This window comes from Lagenorhynchus albirostris, chromosome 11 (assembly GCF_949774975.1).
Source record: "Lagenorhynchus albirostris chromosome 11, mLagAlb1.1, whole genome shotgun sequence".
Classification (NCBI taxonomy): domain Eukaryota; kingdom Metazoa; phylum Chordata; class Mammalia; order Artiodactyla; family Delphinidae; genus Lagenorhynchus; species Lagenorhynchus albirostris.
This window is the reverse complement of record NC_083105.1, coordinates 3502389-3522514: the sequence shown is the minus strand read 5'-3', so window position 1 is coordinate 3522514 and position 20126 is coordinate 3502389. Positions and strand designations below refer to the sequence as shown.

At 51.4% G+C, this 20126-nt stretch overlaps 1 protein-coding gene across 1 annotated transcript in view; it reads left to right on the top strand.

Annotated features, from left to right (window-relative positions):
• The first annotated feature begins 684 nt into the window (after positions 1–684).
• Positions 685–20126, top strand: part of TBC1D22A (TBC1 domain family member 22A) — a 319915-nt gene continuing 300473 nt past the window's right edge. The window contains exon 1 of the mRNA XM_060165087.1: positions 685–903. Coding sequence (XP_060021070.1) covers positions 842–903 — 62 coding nt within the window. The 5' untranslated portion in view covers positions 685–841. The remainder of the gene's footprint in view (positions 904–20126) is intronic.

Sequence of the window (20126 nt, the reverse complement as noted above, 5' to 3'; positions counted from 1 at the left end):
GCCACATACGTAACTTCTACTTTTCTGGTAGCTACTTTGAAAAAAAGGAATGTGAAAATAATTTTAGCAATACATTTATTGAATCCAATACACAAAATATCTTACTTCAACATGTACTCAACATAAAAATCAGCGTCATCATTCCTTCTTCGGTACTGAAGTCCTGGGTGTATTTTACCTGCACGTTTCAAGCGCCGACAGCCGCCCGCGGCCAAGGCTCCGGTGGGGGAATCTTCACGCTTCAGCCGAAGCCTGCCAACCCCCTCCTTCCCCGACCCACCTGCCCCCTCCCCGGACCCCACCACCCGTGCCCCTCACAAGCCCGGACCACTTCCTCATGGTTCTCACCTGGCTGCACTGACTGCAGCGGTAAGTCAGCCACTTGGTATTTACCGATCCCTAGCAGTGCGGGCGACAGACACCTCCTCGACCACCACCCGCAGCGGGGTGCTTTCGGTCTCCGCGTCGCCTCGCCCTCGGGTTAGGACCATTGTCCTGCCGCTTCGCGCAGTAGGAGAACCCTGGGCCGGACACCAGGCCTAAGAAGAGGGCAGTTAGAAGGACGACCCGGCAGCTGCGCTTCCTCCGCGGCACCGCCCCTTAGACGCCTTTTAGTGACGTGAGGCTCCCCCGCGTCCATCACGCGCGCCTGGGTCGGAGGCGGGACTTCCGGGTGCGCGGAGCTACAACTTCCGGAGGGAGGCGGAAGAGCCTCTCGGCTCTACTCTCTGGAATCCCGGGATCAGTGAGGGGGCCACCCGGGGTACAGGAAAGGGCCGCCGGGGCGGGTTGGCCGCCCTCGGGGTGTCGGGGCTGCGGGTCTGAGGGATGAGGAGAGGCCATGGCCAGCGACGGGGCCAGGAAGCAGTTCTGGAAGCGCAGCAACAGCAAGGTCCCGGGCAGGTGGGTGTGATGGGGACCCGGGTCGGGGTCAGAGGTCAGAGGTCAGGTGGGCGCTTCGGCCCGCTGGGCTGCGGTGGAGTCGGGGTCTGGGGAGGGGTGACCTGAGCTCTGAGGAGACTGCTCGGGGTGTCCTGGGGGTCGGATCGTGGGGTCTGGGAGGTGACAGTGGCTGCACGTAGGAGCGAGGCCAGAAAGGAGGAGGAGCTGCCGGCAGGCTTGTCCCGAGACCGGCAGGCTCTCTTCTGCGAAACTCCTCGGCCCCCTGGGGAAGCTGCAAGGAACCCACTCTTCTCCAGCCGCGAGGAGTTGGTGGAGTGAGGAAAGTGGCCGGGGCAGTCTGCGTCCGCTGGCGAGCTCGGTTTCTGCAGGGGGCGTGGTGGTTTTGACCCATTTGATTGGCGTTCTCGTTCTCTCCTGGGTTGCTGCTTTTGCCCTGGGCGAGGAAGAATACTTGAGGCTCCCTGTGGATTTCCACGTTCCCACTTTCTGGCTTCAAAGCCAACTCCTGTCTTGAGTCAGCAGCAGGAAGCAAATTTTTTTTTTTTTTAGTTAAGTGCCTGCAGCGACCTGGGTGCAACCTGGAAGCTGTGCAACTCCAAAGTCCTCCTCTGATTGATGTGTCACCCAGCCCAGCCAGGGCCCTAGGAAACATGGGAGACATGACGGGGAAAACACCTAGGATAAAATCAGCTGCTGGTGAAAATAGATTAGAGACAAACAAACTACAAGATTTCTACACACTGTTCAGTTTGGAAACTAACGTCTGAGATACTGAAAATTAAGAATTGTGGTCTTAACTCCAAGTAGAATCATTCATAAGCACAGTTTATTCGTAAGTGTTGCATAGTAAACACTATTGTTTGAGGGATAGAATTGTAAACTTTGGAATGCACTGTGTCGAGTCAGAAAGGTTTAATTTTCAGAATGGTCTGGGAGTTAGCAGTATGAGTTCCTGACTGCTCAGAAAAGCGACTTTGGAGGGGGTCACTGAAGTTGGCCAGGCACCCTATTTTACTCTGTAGGACGGTGGGTTTTTTTTTTTCCTTTAAATAAATAAATTTATTTATTTATATTTTATTTTCGGCTGTGTTGGGTCTTCGTTGCTGCGCACAGCCTTTCTCTAGTTGCGGCGAGCGGGGGCTACTCTTCGTTGTGGTGTGTCGCTTCTCATTGCGGTGGCTTCTCTTGTTGTGGAGCACGGGCTCTAGGCGTGTGGGCTTCAGGAGTTGTGGCACGCGGGCTCAGTAGTTGTGGCTCGTGGGCTCTAGAGTGCAGGCTCAGTAGTTGTGGTGCACGGGGTTAGTAGTTGTGGCTCACGGGCTCTAGAGCGCAGGCTCAGTAGTTGTGGCCCACGGGTTTAGTTGCTCCTCGACATGTGGGCTCTTCTTGGACCAGGGCTTGAACCTGTGTCCCCAGCATTGGCAGCAGGATTCTTAGCCAGCCACTGTGCCACCAGGGAAGTCCTTAGGACTGTGTTGACTGAAGAACAATAAGAGGTTTCATCAAAACCAATGTCAGGGTCCAGGATGATGTGAAAATTCTGGAATAGCAGAGAATAGGAGGTCCTAGCAGTGACAGGAACACATGCTGTAGAGCACAGACTGCAAGGAAAGGAGCCACGTGGCAGTAGAACTTTTGTGTGTTGTTTTTAGGTATTGAGATTTTGGTTCCTCCTCCGTCTAAATAGATTCTGATTCTTAACAACCAGCTGAGGTGTGAGAATACTCGAGCTCCTGTGTGTAGTTATAATGGTGAATAAACCTTTGGATTGATGACTGTGTCTCTTGGGTATTTGTCCTTGTATTGGGTTCAGTAGTGCCCCCCCCCCCATTCAGGTCCTCGGACCCTGTGAATGTGACCATATTTGGAAATAGGGTATTTGCAGATGGAATCAAGTTAAAATGAGAAGTGAGGTCACACTGGATTAGAGTGAGCCCTAGTCCAGTGACTGGTGTCCTTATAAGAAGAGGGAAATTTGCACACAGAGAGACAGACACAGGGAAGATGGCATGTGAAGATGGAGACAGACTGGAGTGATGCCTTTACAGACCAAGGCAGGCTGAGGACTCCTGGCAGCCAGTAGAGCTAGGAGAGGCAGGGAAGGATCCTCTCCTAGAGCCTTCAGAGAGAGCATGGCCCTGCCCACACCTTGGCTTTGGACCTGTAGCCTCCAGCTCTGTGACAGGATACATTTCTGTTGTCTTAAGCTGCTAAGTTTGTGGTAATTTGTTGTGACAGCCACAGGAAAATAATACTGTCCTCAACTTTCTTCTGTGAAATCCTGCATTCCCAAAGACAGCCTTGCTTTTTCCTTGGACTCCGATACCGTGCTGTGCCTTAGGCCTTTTTGAGAGCTGTTCCCGTGTGATAGTCCCAGACTTGGAGTGGAGTCTTGGAGGCCTCCTGGAGGCTGTCACTGCAGAGGGCAGGGCGAGGAGGAGAGGTCGGCTCGCCCGGAAAGGCCTGCACAGCCACTTCGTGCCCCTCGCCTCCTGTGGCCTCATCTCTGGCAGTGCTGCCGTTTCAGGCGCCAGGAGGAGTCGCAAAGGTGTGCCCGTTTCCCTGTCAGTAGATGACCTCCCTGTGGTGGCCACCGGCCGCGTACCTGGTCTTTACCTGCACAAGCTCGGTGCCGCAGCTCCCAGCTGGCTCCCAGCGGTCGTGCCAGCTCTTTTGAGCGGTTCCCGTGATTGACTGGTTTTGAGTGGTTTTGGTTTCAACCCGGAGAAACTCAGAAGGAGGAAGAACACACCCGCCGCAAAATATGGAACTGGCAAAGGCTCTTTTGTATAGCACAGTCCTTTAAAATTAGTAATTCCTTAGTAACAATTCCTATGACAGTAGCGGCTGCTATTCACCGAGCACTTACTGTTTGCCAGGCGCTATTCCTGGCGCTCTGCAAATGTTCGTGTCTCTGGTGTTTTAGAATTTACAAAGCACACTCTGTCCTCCAAGCACACTCTGACACTCGATGAGGTAGGCTGGTTTAAAGCCCCTTGGTTGTTTTCCCCGAAATGCCGTGCCGAGAAGCTTAAGTGCTTTTGCGTGATGTCTAAGGCCCTTTATGACCTGAGCCCGCTCAGTTCTTGAGCCCCATCTCCCGCCCCTCCCTGCTTTGAGCTTTGCCTCACGGGTGCTGATGGACTTGTAGGATCCTCGCTGTACCTGCTGTGTGATGCCTCTGTCAGTTTCATGCTTTCATAGCTGTGGCCAGAATGTTCTTTTCCTCCCTTCCCTCTCCTTTGCCTGGCTTTTTATTTTTCTTATTTATTTATTAATTTTTTGGCCTCGCTGTGTGCATGTGGGATCTTAGTTCCCTGACCAGGGATGGAACTCGTGCCCCTGCATTGTGAGTGCGGAGTCTTAACCACTGGACTTCCAGGGAAGTCCTTGCTGGGCTTATTTTTTTTTTTTTTTTTTTTTTTTTTGGCGGTACGCGGGCCTCTCACTGTTGTGGCCTCTCCCGTTGCGGAGCACAGGCTCCGGACGCGCAGGCTCAGCGGCCATGGCTCACGGGCCCAGCTGCTCCGCAGCATGTGGGATCCTCCCGGACCGGGCCACGAACCCGCGTCCCCTGCATCGGCAGGTGGACTCTTAACCACTGTGCCACTAGGGAAGCCCTGGGCTTACTTTTTAAAGATGTTCAAGAACTCGCCTCCAGTGTACCTCCTGGTCAGGGCTGGCCTGTTTTCATGCAGTCTGGACTAAAGTACCCCGTTGTGCGTCACACCCAGTGTTGGAAAGCGCTTGTTTTCTTCACCAGCCGGTGAGCTCTGCGTGTTTAGGGAGTGTGCCTTGCTCATCTTCGCATTGTTACTGCCAAACCAGTAAGTGGTGGTTGATCCAAACTGTTTTCCAGATTAACCTGGAGAGACTGAGTGACTTGGCCAAGGGCTCACAGCGCACGAGGTGGTCTTGCTGGTAGATCCCCCTATTCTGTGCACACCCTGGTCCTTAGATTATATGTTTGGTTGATGCTTTCTTAAAAGCTTCTTCTCTGGATGAGGCAGGATGTGTGATATGGTGGAAAGACGTCTGACTGGGAATTGGGTGGTCCAGGTTTTAGCCAGCGTTTTCTGTTAATCTCTCTGTGACCTTCACCTTCCTCATACTGCCCCCAGGGCCATCAGTTTCTGCACATATAACCTAGGGCGTTGCATTAGACCTAAGTGGTTGTGACCTACAGGAGGATATTTGCTTGGCCTAACCCTGTTCTCTTAGATGAGAAGGAGAGAAGCCTCTTGGATCAGTTTTGAGAGTCTGATCATTTATTTATTCAGCAAATATTTGTTTAACCCAGATTATGTGCCAGTAATGGTTCCAGGTGCTAGAGATGTATCAGTGAACAAAACAGACCAAAATCTGTGCTCTCACAGAGCTAACAGCGGAGTGGGAGAGGCAGAGGATAACTAAGTTAGGTTGTGCCTCACGGGTTGTGGGATCTTAGCCCCCGACCAGGGATCAGACCAGGGCCCTTGGCAGTGAAAGCGCTGAGTCCTAACCACTGGACCACCAGGGAATCCCCCGAGAAAAGCTAAGTAGAGAGTTAACTGTCAGAAGGTGATGACTGCTATCAACACAGAGCAGGGAAGTGGGATAGATCTTTTGGGGGCAGGTGCCGTGGGGATAGTGTCATGGATGATAAGGTGACCAGGTAAGCTCTAACAGAGCAGGTGACATTTGAGCAAGATTTGCAGCAGGTGAGGGAACAGGCCTCCTGGGTGGCCGGGATAGAGTCGTCCAGGCAGAGGGGTGAGCTCGTGCAAAGGCCCTGGTTCGGGGGCGATGCTGGTGTGTCCGAGGAGAAGCCCAGGGGGGCCGGCGTGACCACTGCTGAGGGGGGGAGAGGCTTGTGGGGCACGAGGCCTGAAAGGTGGGAGTGGTGGGCCTCATGGTCCCAGGAGAGACAGGGACTCCCAGTGTTTTCTTCCGAGTGAAGGGGGGGCTTTGGAGGATTGTGGCAGTGGCAGGCCCTGCCTTTGACTTAGCAGGATTCCTTTGGCTGCCCTGTTGTAGGTAGACTGGGGGGCCGAGAGGGCCAGGGCAGGAGCAGGGAGACCAGTTAGGAGGCTTTGCGAACATGCAGGTGAGAGGCGGTGGTGGTTTGGTAAGAATCGGGAAGCTGATGATAACAGAAAAGGCTCAGCCTCTGGCTCTCTGGGCCTGTTCCTTCGTGGGCCGTTGACTCGCTTGGCTCCCACGGGGCTGTGGCTTTCTGCAGTTGCACTTGGCATTCCTGCTACACTTAACTTGAAATGCCAAGACGAAATCACAGCACACTGGGCGTGAGAACACAGGCAGCCTTTCAGCGTGGACCTGACGCTTGCTATTTTAGCACGGCTCTGCCTGCCAGTGTGCTCTGCTGACGGCAGGGTAGGCGGGCCGCCGGGGCATGTGAAGGGTGACATGTGTACGTGCAGTGGCAGCAAGAAAGGCCGCGACTGAATATGCAGGGCCATGGGTGCTCGGGTGGGCGTGGAGCAGAAGACCGCTCACAGTGGCGTGGCCCTGGCAGCTTTCAGCGCACAGCTGCTACAGCCACGAGGCGGCCCTGAGCAAGTGGGACACTCAGCTCAGCTGTCGTCTCCACAGGCCACCGTCAGTCGCCAGCTGCAGGAGAGGAGTGTGGCGGGGGACAGTTCATTCAGAAAATACTGGAGCACCTTCAGTGCGCCAGGTACCGCAGGGGATGCTGAGCAGAGGCGTGGGCCTCGGGGTCCTCAGGCCGAAGGGGACGGTGAACACCGGGTACACAAGCAGTCTGTAGGCTCCCACGGCCGCAGCCTGGTGATGGGGGCAGGACACCAGAGCCCCGCATCCATAGAATGCCACGTTCCCCCCCACCGCCCCGAGGAGGTCTCGCCTAGGATGGGACCCGGGGCTGGAGCAGGGGCCAGCCTGCCACGCAGAGGTGCGGGTCGGGGTTGGGGTCGGAGCCCTCCGCAGGGAGACCCCGAGGAGGAAGTGAGGAGGGGTGCGCGGGGTCCAGAGCACGCAGGGCGTCCAGGCCCCGGAGAAGAATTGGGTCTTGGTCCCGAGAGCCATGAGGAAGCACTTCATTCTGCTCCTCCGCCTCAAAGAGAGGGTGAGAGGAAGTGGGCACGGGAAGTGGGGACCAGGGCAGCGGCGGTGGGCAGGGGGAGTGGACAGGTTCAGGGCCCGGGCTGCGGTGGGCCTCAAAGGGGTCACTGACGGGCAGGGTGTTGGGGGTTGAGGTGACCCCCAGGGTTCTGGCCTGAGGGGTGGGGGCCCCTCAAGATGCCCACGTCCTCATCCTCAGAGCTTGTGACGTGTCAGTCCCACGGCAAAGGGGAATCACTTTGCAGATGGAGTTAAGGTTGCCCGTCAGCTGCCCCTGAGATGGAGAGGTTGCCCTGGATTATCCGGGGGGCCCAGCACGGTCACATCAGCTCTTAAAAGTGTCAGAGGTTGGACACAGGTGGCTCTGTCTGATCTGCGGTTGCTGGCTTTGAAGATGGAGGAAGGGCCCCGAGCCAGGGCACGTGGTGGCCTCTAGGAGCGGGGAGCAGCCTGTGCTTTTGGTCAGCAGGAAGACGGGGACCTTGGTTCCGCACCTGCTAGAAACTGACTTCTGTCAGCGACCCGGATGAGCAGGAAATGGATTCTCCCCAGGACCGCCTCCAGAATGGATGCAGCGGGCCGACCCCTGGACTTTAGCCTGGGAGACCCATGCCGGACCTCTGACCTTCAGAGTGTTAAGATGATGGGTGGGAATGTTTGAAGGCAGTAAGTCTGTTACAGCGGCTGCAGGAAAGCAGAGCCCTGCGGGGTCGGTGGAGGGCAGGGAAGTGTGCCCGAGGGAGGTCGGCTGGGGAAGGGGTCCTGCACTTGAACGTGGGCCGGTACCTCGGCCCGTCTTCACGGGTGGGCTGGGCCCTCACTGGTGACCTCTGCAAAGCGTGTTTAGTCGGAGGGGTCTTCTCTGTTCCGTGTCCTCTCGGGTCCAGGGGCCAAGTGGAGGCCCCGCCTTTCTTTCCTGAGAAATTCTGAGCTGCTGCCCCACCTGCTCTCCTGTCTTGTGTTTTTATAGACCTGCCTTGTTTTCCTGCTGGTGCTTCTGGAGTGGATGTTTGGAGTGTCTCTTTATTCCTAGTTTTCCCTGTCACGAGGAGCCCAGGACTCTGTGCTCTGGCAGTGACTTTGTGTTTTGTGGGGCGGGGGGGGAGGGTGGTCCCGTCTGGTTGCCACCCATGAGTGGAGATGGTCTTGCTGTGCTGAGCACTGTGGAAGCACCGGAGGGTGGGGTTTGGCTAAATACATAGTTTGTTTTACTTGTTTGTTTTCCAGTGGTCATGTTTCATGTTATGAAACACCTTTTATTTTGTCTGGAAACATTTTGAAAAAATAAATTTAAAATGAAATCATTTTTTTCCCCTCTTAAATGTTTATCTAATGTTGCAAATCTGGACTCTTTTGGGTTAATTTTAGATGAGGACAAAAATGACTTAAAAAAATCCCTGATGATTTTGGATTTGTTCTGTTTTTTTAAAATTTTGTAAAATGAGAGCTGGAGGAGGTGTTTCACTCCCCTAAGTACTGTGAAGGCGAGACCAGAGGTTGGGGGTGGAAATGAACAGAACAGGCGCCGGGAGCCCTCGCCTCCGTTTTTCTGTTCCCACTGGAGTGGCCCTGCCTGGCCCACGTACAGCTAGGACAAGGGCAGCGGCACGGCACGGTGACCCGGGGGCCAGGGCGTGACACCCGCCTCCGCCTGGCCTTCTCCGGAAGCTCCACCATCTTGCCACTCCTGGGCTTAGCCGCTCCTCAGTGGAACATGTGCAGTGTGAGGACCGGCCCCTGCGGACCCTCTGGGTGCAGCGGGGGTCCCGGCCTTGGAAGGGCTGGGCTGCACGTGGGGGATGCCTCCATGCTCGGCCCTGGGAGTGCAGACACGACCGACCGCCTGGTTCTCCCTCTGGAGGATTCCGGGGAGAGTGGCTGTGAACCACATCCGTGGGCAGGTGTTGGCTCTGCGCCCCAGGCGGGAGGTGGAGCCGCGGATGGAGATGGTGCTGGCCTTGTAGTGACACCTCGTACCTGCGCCTGCTTATTGAGCACCTCCCTTGTTTCCGGCTCTTGACACACAGGTTCGGGCCAGCAGCAGCGGGAATGCTGAGGGGTCCTTTCCAGACTTTACAGGCTGCAGCTGAGCTGGTGGTGGGCCTGGCCTGGGGCTGGGGGTGGGACCCGGTTCCTTGCACACTGACTTCCTCTTTCCCGGTTCTCCAGGGATGAGAGGGGCAGCTTCTGGGTTCACCCAGACATTCCCCCCCCTCACAGAGAGAGGCAGAGGGTCAGGAGGCCCAGAGGGGACGGGGCAGCCTGGGTTCTTCCCATTTCTGGGCTCCGTGCTGCAGGGGACTTCTGTTTTGAGTGTCCCTGGTCCTTTTGTTCCCTCATTCTGATGCTGTTTCCTCTTTGGAGGGATTCACGTGGAAATCCCAGTCTGAGTGCTGAAGGTGGCGAAGGCACATGTAGCTATCGGTGAGTTTAGTTGCTTAGAACAGTTACGGATTCTCTTACTGGGGTTAGGAGGGCTCAGGGCTGAAGCTGCTGTTAGTGTTACTAGTGCAGCTGGGCAGGGGGCCCTCGCCCCTCTGCTGCTCTCTGCCCGAGGCCCCTCGGTGAGCAGTGAGCGAGCTGGCTTTGAACTCAAGCATGTTGGCGGAGGGCAGAGCCCTTTCTCTACGCTGCCCTGTGCATTTCTGGGCTCCTGACCGCATGAATGCTCTGTTCCCCGTGGTCCATCCTCCCGGGGTCTGGAGTTCACTGGCACTGCCAGAGTGTTCCGGCCCGGGCATGGCCCGCCGTCTTCCTTCTCACCCGGGCTGCACACTCGAGCTTGGCCCGTGCTGCGGGGGCCAGACCGTGACACGGTTCTCAGATGTGCCCCGGGCCGCCCTCGCCCTGCTCCCTCACACAGCTCGCTGCAGGGTTTGCCATGAGCCTTCTTTCCGTGAGCGTTTCTACTAGCCTCAAGGACAGAATGCTCTTGCTGGCGCCCAGGCTCACACGCAGCGAGACAAACGATGTTCAGTGCCTGTGATCCTAGGCCGAAAGCCCTCTGCAGGGTCCGGGCTTGTCAGAGGGCGTGGGCACGGTGTGCGTGGAGAGGCTGGGCGGAGGACTGGGTCTTGGAGGGGGGAGGGGTCCCTCGGCGTCACGGGACCTTGGAGGCGGGAGGCAGCCCCTAGGGGGCGCTCAGCACCTGCTTCTCTTGTCAAGTGTGCGTGTTTGCAGGTGGCGAGGCCAGCCGGTTGGGTGGGAAGCAGAAGGGGTCTGGCCTTGCCATTACAGAATTCAGGAGGAAGAGAGCGCGGGAGACCTCCCGGCCCCCCAGTATTCACCGCACTGTCTGCCTCCCGCCGTCTAGGGCGTGGGGATTGTCTTACCGGGCCAGTTACCGTCCTGGGGTGGCTAGTGCTACGGGTTAGTCTCAGACAGACAGGGGCTGCCGCCTCCTGCACCCCGTTTTGATTCCTTTAGAATTACTCCCTAGCTTGGGTTAGTTTCCTGTGCCAAAGCCAGTCATGGAGCCATTACAGCACTTTATGTCCCAGCCACATGTGGGCTCATCAACCACCATGACTGTAAGTCGCTCTGACAGGGCCGGGCAGGCGTGGGACGCTGGGGGCTCCTCGGAGGGCGTTGCCTAGTTACGCCCACTTATGAGGGGATGTGCTCTAGTCTTTGGAACTCCTTCAGGTTTAAAATGCTTAATCATTCAAGTATTCGTGTAGTAAAGAAGGGAGCACTGAACTAATGAGAACCTACTGTATAGCATAGGGAACTCTACTCAGTGCTTTGTGGTGACCTAAATGGGAAGGAAATCCAAAAAAGAGTATATATATATATATATATACACACACACACACACACACACATATATAGATATACACGTATATATATATATATGTATACATATAACGGATTCACTTTGCTGTACAGCAGAAACTAATACAACATTGTAAAGCAACTATATGCCAATAAAAATTAAAAAAAAAAGGGAACGCTGAATGTAGCAACAAGTATCTTGGGTTTTGGGATCGCTGTTCTTGGAGATTAAGTCACGGGAGGAGTGAGTGATGGGGTCAGGAAGAGGGACGCTGGGGACAGCAGGTGGGTTTCAGGTGTCACAGGAGAGAGCCAGGAGGCTGCCAGGGGCTGCACGAGGCGGGGCGCGCCTGTCGTGTTGTACCTGCGTGACTGCAGAGGGTCACGTCCTGTCTCGGGAAGTGGGGGTGAGGCATGGCAGCGGGGGCAAAGCTGATTTTTGCGATGGGCCCGTTAATGTGAGGTGGTGAGGTGGCCGAGAGCCAGCAGCAGCTCAGCCTGGAGGCTGCTGTTTGAGTGTTTACTGGAGGTGCCCAGTAACGTCAGGAGAGAGCACAGTTTCGCGTGAACTGGGAAGAGAAAACTGGTGGAGCACTGGGCTTCGGGACGCACGGAGGAGTCTGAGGGGCGTCTAGATAGGCTGGCAGGAGCTGGGAGAGAGGAGAGAGGGCTCAGTGCGGTGAGCCTGGAGGTGACGTCGACAGGAGAGGGACTGGGGGGAGAAGCAGCAAGGCAGGGAGAGGTGGGGAAATGGGACCCATGACTCCGACTGCAGGGCTGGCAGGGTTGTACTTTTCCATGTTAATTTCAAAAGACTCCTCCCCAGAGCTTGGCTGTCCACAAGTAGGCCCTCAGACAGATAGTCTTTGACTCTGAGTTTTCAAAAAGCTTTCCTGGGGGGCTTCCCTGGTGGCACAGTGGTTAAGAATCCACCTGCCAATGCAGGGGACACGGGTTCGAGCCCTGGTCCGGGAAGATCCCACATGCCGCGGAGCAACTAAGCCCGTGCGCCACAACTACTGAGTCTGTGCTCTAGAGCCCGTGAGCCACAACTACTGAGCCCGTGTGCCACAACTGTTGAAGCCCGCACGCCTAGAGCCCATGCTCTGCAACAAGAGAAGCCACGCAATGAGAAGCCTGTGCACCACAAGGAAGAGTAGAGCCCGTTCGCCGCAACTAGAGAAAGCCCGCACACAGCAACGAAGACACAACGCAGCCAAATATAAATTAAAAAAAAAAAAAAAAAAAAGCATTCCTGGGGACTTCCCTGGCGGTCCAGTGATTATCCACTGCAGGAGGCATGGCTTTGATCCCTGGTTGGGGAAGTAAGATCCCGCGTGCCGCGTGGCACGACCAAAACCAAAAAGCTTTCCTGACTGGTGTTGTAAAGGCAGCCTGGATAGAACCCTGAAGAGATGGCGTTGGTCCCCGGGGCCCATCTCTCTCTTTTGGGCGTCCCTGCATCTGCCCAGTGTCTCCAGCCTGTCTTCATGTTGGGGCCCCGTCCTCTAGGAGCGCTCTTCCCGGTTCTCTCTTTAAACCTTAGCTTTGCCCGTTCTTTTGTCATCTTTCTTTCCCTTACCAATGGGGGCGTTTTCTGTGCCTTCTGCAGAAGAGTGACCTTTATAGGAACTCAGGGCTCTCGTGGGAGGCGCTTCTAGTTGGGGGCCACTTCGGGGCACACTGTGGGCGTCTCTCTGCCTTCCTTCCTGACCCGTCCTGTGCTGTCCTTTGTCTGGACCCAACCCTCTCACCGAGCTGGGAGCCTCTGTTACATCGCAGTGTTGGAGCCTGTGATGCCTTGTTAGTTCTCAGTCACTCTTCTTCCATCTGACAGTCCTTCCCGGCTGCTCAGGCACGTGGTCATCAGGGTATGTACCAGTTGGACCCAGAGGACACGGCTCATGGTCCCCGCCTTGCCTACTGGTAACAAATTAGTCTTTCTTTCTTTTTTTTTTTTTGCGGTACGTGGGCCTCTCACTGCTGTGGCCTCTCCCGCTGTGGGGCACAGGCTCCGGACGCGCAGGCTCAGTGGCCATGGCTCACGGGCCCAGCCGCTCCGTGGCATGTGGGATCTTCCCGGACCGGGGCACAAACCCGTGTCCCCTGCATCAGCAGGCGGACCCTCAACCACTGCGCCACCAGGGAAGCCCAAATTAGTCTTTCTTAAGTTTCATTTTCTTATTTTGGAGGATGATAAAAATTTCCGTCCTTTCCACATGAAGTATACTGAAATGTTCTGTGACGGTAGCAGTGCAGACTCTGTTATCCGGGGCGGGAGGGGTGGACTTGGACCTGTTTAAAGGTTCATCGAGTGATGTTGGTCATCTGGGCGACGGGTGCTGAAGGCGTGCTTTTGCACCCTGAGCCTTCCCCTCATGCGCACCTGCTCCCGGCACCTGGGCCAGGAGGGACTGGTCTGGTCCTTCCCCATCCTCACTTCTCCCTAGCTCGCCCTCCCTCCCTCCCTCCCTCCTTCCTTCCTTCCTTCCTTCCTTCCTTCCTTCCTTCCTTCCTTTTAACACCTTTGTAGAGATATCATTTATGTAACATACATTTCACCCACTTAAAGTGTACAATTCAGTGTTTTTAGTGTGTTCACCCAGCTGTACCACCATCACCACAGAGAGAGGCCCAGAACTCATCAGCAGTGATTCCCCTTCCCTCGTCCCAGCCCCTGACAACTGCTGACGTACCTTTCGTTTCTATAGATCTGCCTGTTCTGGATGTGTCATGTAAATTGAATTATATGTGTTGTCTTTTGTGACTAGCTTCTTTGACTGACTGTGACGTTTTCAAGGGTCACCCATGTTGGAGCATCTCTTTTTATGACCTAATAATGAATGTTCCATCGTATGGATAGGCACATTTGATTTATCCATTCATCAGTTGATGGACATTTGGACTCTTTCCACATTTTGGCTGTCATGAATAATACAGTACAAGTTTTTTGTATAGACATGTTTCCATTTCTCTTGGGTGTGTACCTAGAAGCGGAATCGCAGGGTCATGTGGTCAATGTTGGACCTTTTGAAGACCTGCCAGGCTGTTGTCCAGAGCGGCTGCACCTATTTTCACTCCCATCCACAGCGTGTGAGGGTTTCAGTTTCTCTGCATCCTTGCCAACACATATTATCTTTAAATTTTTGCCCCCCTCCTGGCTGTGAAGTGGTGCCTAATTGTGATGTTTTTCTTTTTTTTTAAATTTTTTGGTCACGGCTTGTGGCATGCAGGATCTTAGTTCTTGACCAGGGATCGAACCCCTGCCCCCTGCAGTGGAAGTGCAGAGTCTTAACCACTGGACTGCCAGGGAAGTCCCTCTAGTTGTGATTTTGATTTGCATTTCTGTGGTGGCTAATGACGGTGAGCCTTCTTTTTGAAAGATTTCTGTGTACAGTGTAGGAAGAATGGGGTCGGAGGAGACTTAGAGAAACGTGTCTTCGAGGAGCGCTCCAGGCACTGCATTCCCTGACCCTCTGAATGGCTGTGCCTGCAAACACCTCCCCTCTCAGAGCCAGAGCCATCTGTTTGCAACACTGGAACACATTTCAGACTTTCAGGAAGGCATACAGATGAATACGGGGAATGTAGACCACGTCCACAGTTGATCCTGTTGTGTTCTTTTCCTGGGCCCAGCTCTTTACTCTCACTTCCCCTGATCGTCACAGTTCTGAATTTTGCGGTTTACCCTGCATGCAGTAGGATTTTTGACCACTCATGTATGTACCCAAAAATGATATATTGTCTCATTTTTGCATTTAAAAAACTTCCTGTAAGTGGTGGTGTCGTACTGTGTGTATTCAACGTTTCACTATTATGTTAATGAACTTTCCCCATCTTGAATCTGGTGGCTGAAGTTCCTTCCTGTTTGCTGTGGTTGGTATTCCATTATACGCATATGTTCTAGTTTGTTTATTCATTATTCAGTTGATAATGGACATCTAGATTTTTCTTTTTTTTTTTTTTTTTTTTAGATTTTTCTTAACATTTTTTCTCTTTGTGGTATTATGAACATTGCTGAACCTGTCTCCTTGTGTACCTGTTTTTCCAGGGTGTGTAGCTGGCAGTGGAACTATGTCACCTGGATCTGCTTTTTAGAAGGAATCGTTAGGGTTCAGTGAATTACTGTAGTGTTTTAAAGCGGTACAATTTCTAAAAAAGTTTATTGGTTAATATATTTTTTAAGGAAAGATTTCATTATTTGAAAGGAGGTATGTGTATTAGTTGCCACTTATTCTTTAAAAAGGGCTTTAGTTGAAGCCTGTTTTCCTCTTTCCCTGTGCAAAACCGAATAAAAATGTAATTTTAATAAGATAAAATGAGGTTCCTTTTAGTCTGAGCTTGAACTTGGTTGGAACATTTTCTGCTCAGTAAACACAAGTGGTTTGCCCATGAAGAATTAATGCGTTTCCTGCTGTCCTGGGAGGGCAAGGCCTGCAGTATGTGATAATGCTGCAGACTTTGGTGAAAATGACATGCAAATGCTGGGTTGTAGACCAGACCGCCTGCTGGTTTGGAGCCGTATTGAATACATTTGCGCATAATGGAAGAATGCAAGTGTTCGAGGAAAGATAAATTGATGGTATTGGTAAACACTGTCTGTAGGTCACTGCAGTACTCACACTGCTGTTATATGGTTATCTCATTTCATACACATTCTTATTTCCATTTCCGGGATGAGGAAGGTAAAGCTCGGAACAATTACTTGGTTAACGCTCTTGTTGGGACTTGAACCCAGGCCTTTGGATTCTTAAAACTGGAAACTTTCTACCAAGGTCAGGGAGGCATCCATGGAAATTTCAGGAAAGGGACCACGACAGATGGGTGGTGCTTGACCTAGGCAGGCTGATACTTTTTTTTTTTTGGCCAAAAAAAGGGAAAAAAGAAAAGAAAGCTCCTGGGTGTCACTTGGAAGTCTTGAAGGCTGCAGCCTGAGTCCCTCACGTGTCTAGCAGTTGGGCGCAGGCCGTCACCCGGGACCCCCGCCAGCGCTGTTAGTTGTGGTACCCACACGTACGGGCCCTCCACGTGGCTGGCGTGGGCTTCCTTACAGCATGGTGGCCAGGAGAGCCAAGTGGAAGCTGTATTGCCGTTTAAAAAGCGACATCTTTATTGAGGTTCACATGTCATAATGCACCTATTTTAATTCACATACGCCACCATTCACTCATTTAAAGTGTAAAATTCAATGATATTATATTGTATTCAAAAAGTTGTATAACTCTCACCACAGTCAATTTTAGAACATGTTTATCATCTCAGAAAGAAACCCTGTACTCATCAGTGGTCACCCCGGCTTCCCACCCCACACCCCGGGAAACCACTAATCTTTCTGTCTCTATAGTATGATTTGTCCATTAGAGACATTTCATATAATGGAGTCATGTGATAATGTGGGGATTTTTTGGTGACTGGCTTCCTGTACTCAGCATAATGTTTTCAGGGTCCTTTGTGTTGTAGCGTGTATCAGCATTTCATTTTATAGCTGAGTAATCTTCCATTTTATGGGTATACCACAGTTTGTTTACCTATCCATCTAGGGTGCAACTTTTTTCTTCGCATGTGGTTATCTAGTTGTCCCAGCACCATCTGTTGAAAGACAGTTCTTTCTCCAGTGAAGGGTCTTGGCACCATTAAAAAAAAAAAATCAGTTGACTGTAAATGTGCGGAGTCTGCACTCTCAGTTCTATTCCACTGATCTCTGTGTTTATCCTTATGCCAGTACCATACTGACTTGATTACTGCATCTTTTAGTAAGTTTTGAAATCTGGAGGAGTGAGTCCTCCAACTTCGTTCTTTTTCAAGAGTGTTTTAACCTGGTCATTCTGGGTCTCTTGAGTTTCCATGTGAATTTCAGGGTCATCTTACCAATTTCTACGTAGAAGCTGCCTGGTATTTTGATAGGGATTGCGTTGAGTCTGTCGTGAATTTAGAGAGTGCTGTAGGCTTAACAATATTACATCTTCTAATACAAACATGGGTATTTTTCCATTGATTGAGGTTTTCTTTAAATTCTTTCAATAGTAGTTTTTAGTTTTCAGAGTATAAGTTTTATACACCTTTTGTTAATCTGTTCCTAAACATGTCATTCTTTTTGATGTTATAATAAGTCGAGTTGTTTTTTTAATTTCGTTTTTGGATTGTTCATTGCGAATGTATAGAAATACAATTAATATTTGTATGTTCGTCTTGTGTGTTGAGGCCTTGCTGAATTTGTTGTTTAGTTTCACTACTTTTTTAGTGAATTCTTTAGTATTTTCTGTATATAAGATTATATTATTTTGTTAGTTTTACTTCTTCATTTCTAATCTGGATGCCTTTTATTCTCATTCTTGCCTAGTTGCCCTAAGACCTCCAGTACAATATTGAACAAAAGTGGGGAGAGTGGACATCCTTGTCTTGTTCCTGACCTTAGGGGGAAAACATTCAGTCATTCGCCTTAGGTATGATGTTAGATATGGGTTTTTTGTAGATGTCTTTTATCAGGATGAGGACATTTCCTTCTATTACTAGTTTGTTGAGCATCTTTATCATGAAGGGGTGTTGAGTTTTGTCAGGTGCTTTTTCTGTGACTATTGAAATCATTGTGTGGCTTTGTCCTTTTTCCTATTGGGATTTTCAGGTTTTAAGCCAGCCTTGCACTCCTTGGATAAATCCTGCTTGGTCATCATGTACAATCCTTTTTTAATGTTGTTGGATTTGGTTTGCTAGTATTTTGTTGAGGAGTTTTGTGCGTTTACTTATAGGAGATACCGGTCTGTAGCTTTTTTTTTTTTTTTTTGGCCGCACAGCTTGTGGGATCCTAGTTCCCTGACCAGGGATTCCTTGTAGTTTTCTTTTGTGATGTACTTGTCTGCTTTTGGTATCAGGGTAATTCTGGCCTCAGAATGAGTGGGAAGTGGATGGGCTCCTGCTTTTCTCCCCTTTACCAGAACAGCTCTGCTTCTGCCTGTACTGTGTTTCTCTGTAAAAATTCTTTTGAAAAGTTGGTTTACTGCTAAAACACCCCCCTTCACACACAAAATGAAACCTCACAGGACAACAAAACTGGAGCTACATGTGTTAACACTGACACACAAAAAAACCATCTTGAGAGAAAATAAAGCTGCAAAAAGATACATAAAGTTGTGTATATTATAAAATAATATTAACTTAATCTTTACAAACATGCAGAATAATATCATAGGTTGCCTAGAGATGTACAAGTCTGCAGTAAAGGTATAAACACTTGTGTGAGAATTTTAAGTGTCAGATTCAGGTTGGTAGTTACCTCATAGGACAGTAGAATTGGGGAGGGTTTCAAATCTATTGTATGACAAAATGATAGGATTTTTGTTTTTGTTTTTCCGGCCATGCAGCAAGGCTTGCAGGGCATAAGTTCCCAGACCAGGGATCGAACCTGGACCCCACAGCGAAAGCACCAAGCCCTAACCAGGGACTGCCAGGGAAGCCCCAAAATGATAGGGTTTTGGATGGAGCTAAAGTGACGCTGTGGTGTTTGTGTGGGTATTTATGTTCTAGGTGCTATTAAGCTGGCCTTGCAACCTGCTAGCTGGCTGTGACCTTGGGCAGGCCACTTAAGCTTTCTGTCCCTCAGTTTCTCCATCTGTACGGTGGGGATAGCCATATCTGCCCGCTGGGTCGTGAGGATAAGAGGAACAGACACGCTGAGTTTGGAATGATGCTGAATCTGTTCACACGGCTGTTATGCTCTGTTTTATCGTCTGCTGTGTCTCATGCTGAAGAGCAAACGGGAGTCTGGAGCAGACTCGGAGGCTGTTGGGAAAGGCTGGAGCTGAGCGGTTGGCGCACAGTGGGGTGGGCATGGTGTTGTCCCTCCCCCTTCCTGTGTGTTTCTTGCCTTTGGCAGAAGCTCCTCCTCCAGGGCCCCTCGAGGCCCGACGTGACCTCCCTGTGGGCCTTGCCCACCGCAGAGGTGTCCTCACGGGGCAAGTGGAGGGTCACTGCCTTGCTTTCGGATCACGGCAAAGACAGGCCTCTTGAGAGCCCCTCCCGTCCTCTGTGGAGTGAGGGCTGGACTGGGGTCCTCAGGCCCCTCTGCACTCTGGTGTCCCAGGACCTCGAGGGAAGGTCTGCCCTGGCACTCGCCTTCTGCGCTCCCTAGTGACAGGCCACCAGCTGTGGCTTCCATTTCCCAACCGTTTCACCCTCTCCCGCGCCGTCAGGGTCTTATCGTGTTGTTCTCTTTGCTTGGAACGTTCTGTCTACCTCACTCTTCCTATTCTTTTCATAGGTCTCGGTTTAAGGAATTTTTCCTCGAGGAACCTTCCTTTTCCGTAAGACTGGCTTTATGTACCCTCGTGGCATGTTATTGTAGGAATTCTCATGGAGCGTTATAATGCTGGTTCGTTTTTTGCTATTATTAGTAAACTGCAGGGTCCTTAAGAGCTTGGACTATAGTGTGCTCATCTGTGCCTGCCCAGCACCCATCATAATGCCCATCACAAAGTGGCATTGTCAAATGTTTGCTAAATTTTGCCGAGAAGTTTTAGGATGTAAAAAAGAGCATTGTACCTGATTTAAATATTGTGCTGAAGGCACGGGAGTGGGAAGCTGAATAGAAACTGCATAGGAAACTGCAAAAATGACCTATATATAATAATTTAATGTATTATTAAAGATGATATCCTCAAACCAGTGGGGGAAAGGGTAGGTTGTTTAATAAATTGGAATAGGTTACTTTTTAAAGAAGATTCCTACTAAGTATATAGCGAAATAAAATAAATTCTAGGCGGCTGAAAACACGGGGGTAAAAAATGAAACCACAGAAATATGAAACACACTCGTATTTATGCAGCCTTAGGTGTTGTGGACTGAATGTTTGTGTGCCCCCCAAATTCGTATGTTGAGATCCTAACCCCCAACGTGATGGTGTTAGGAAGTGGGGCCTTTGGGAGGTGATTATGTCATGAGGTTGGAACCCTCGTGAATGAGGTTAGTGTCCTTACAAGAGAGACCCCAGAGGGCTCTTTCACCCATTCTGCCATGTGAGGATATAGGGAGAAGATGTCTGTCTGCACACCGGGAAGGGAGTTCTCCCCAGACTCTGAAAGTGCAGATGCCTTGATCTTGGACTTCCCAGCCTGCACGACCGTGAGACTTTGTTTATAAGCTGCTCAGTGCATGGTATTTTTTATTATAGCACCCTGAATGGACTAGGGCAGTAGGGGGTGGGCTTTTCCAAGTATAGTCCTCAAAGCAGAACCCTCCGTAAAGGATAAAAGTGTGATGACCTAACATAAACCTTTAAGCCTCCCACATACCAGGAAAACAGATTTGCTACCTGTATTAGTTTTCCATTGCTGCTGAAACAAATTACCACAAACCTCCTGGCTAATAACATATTT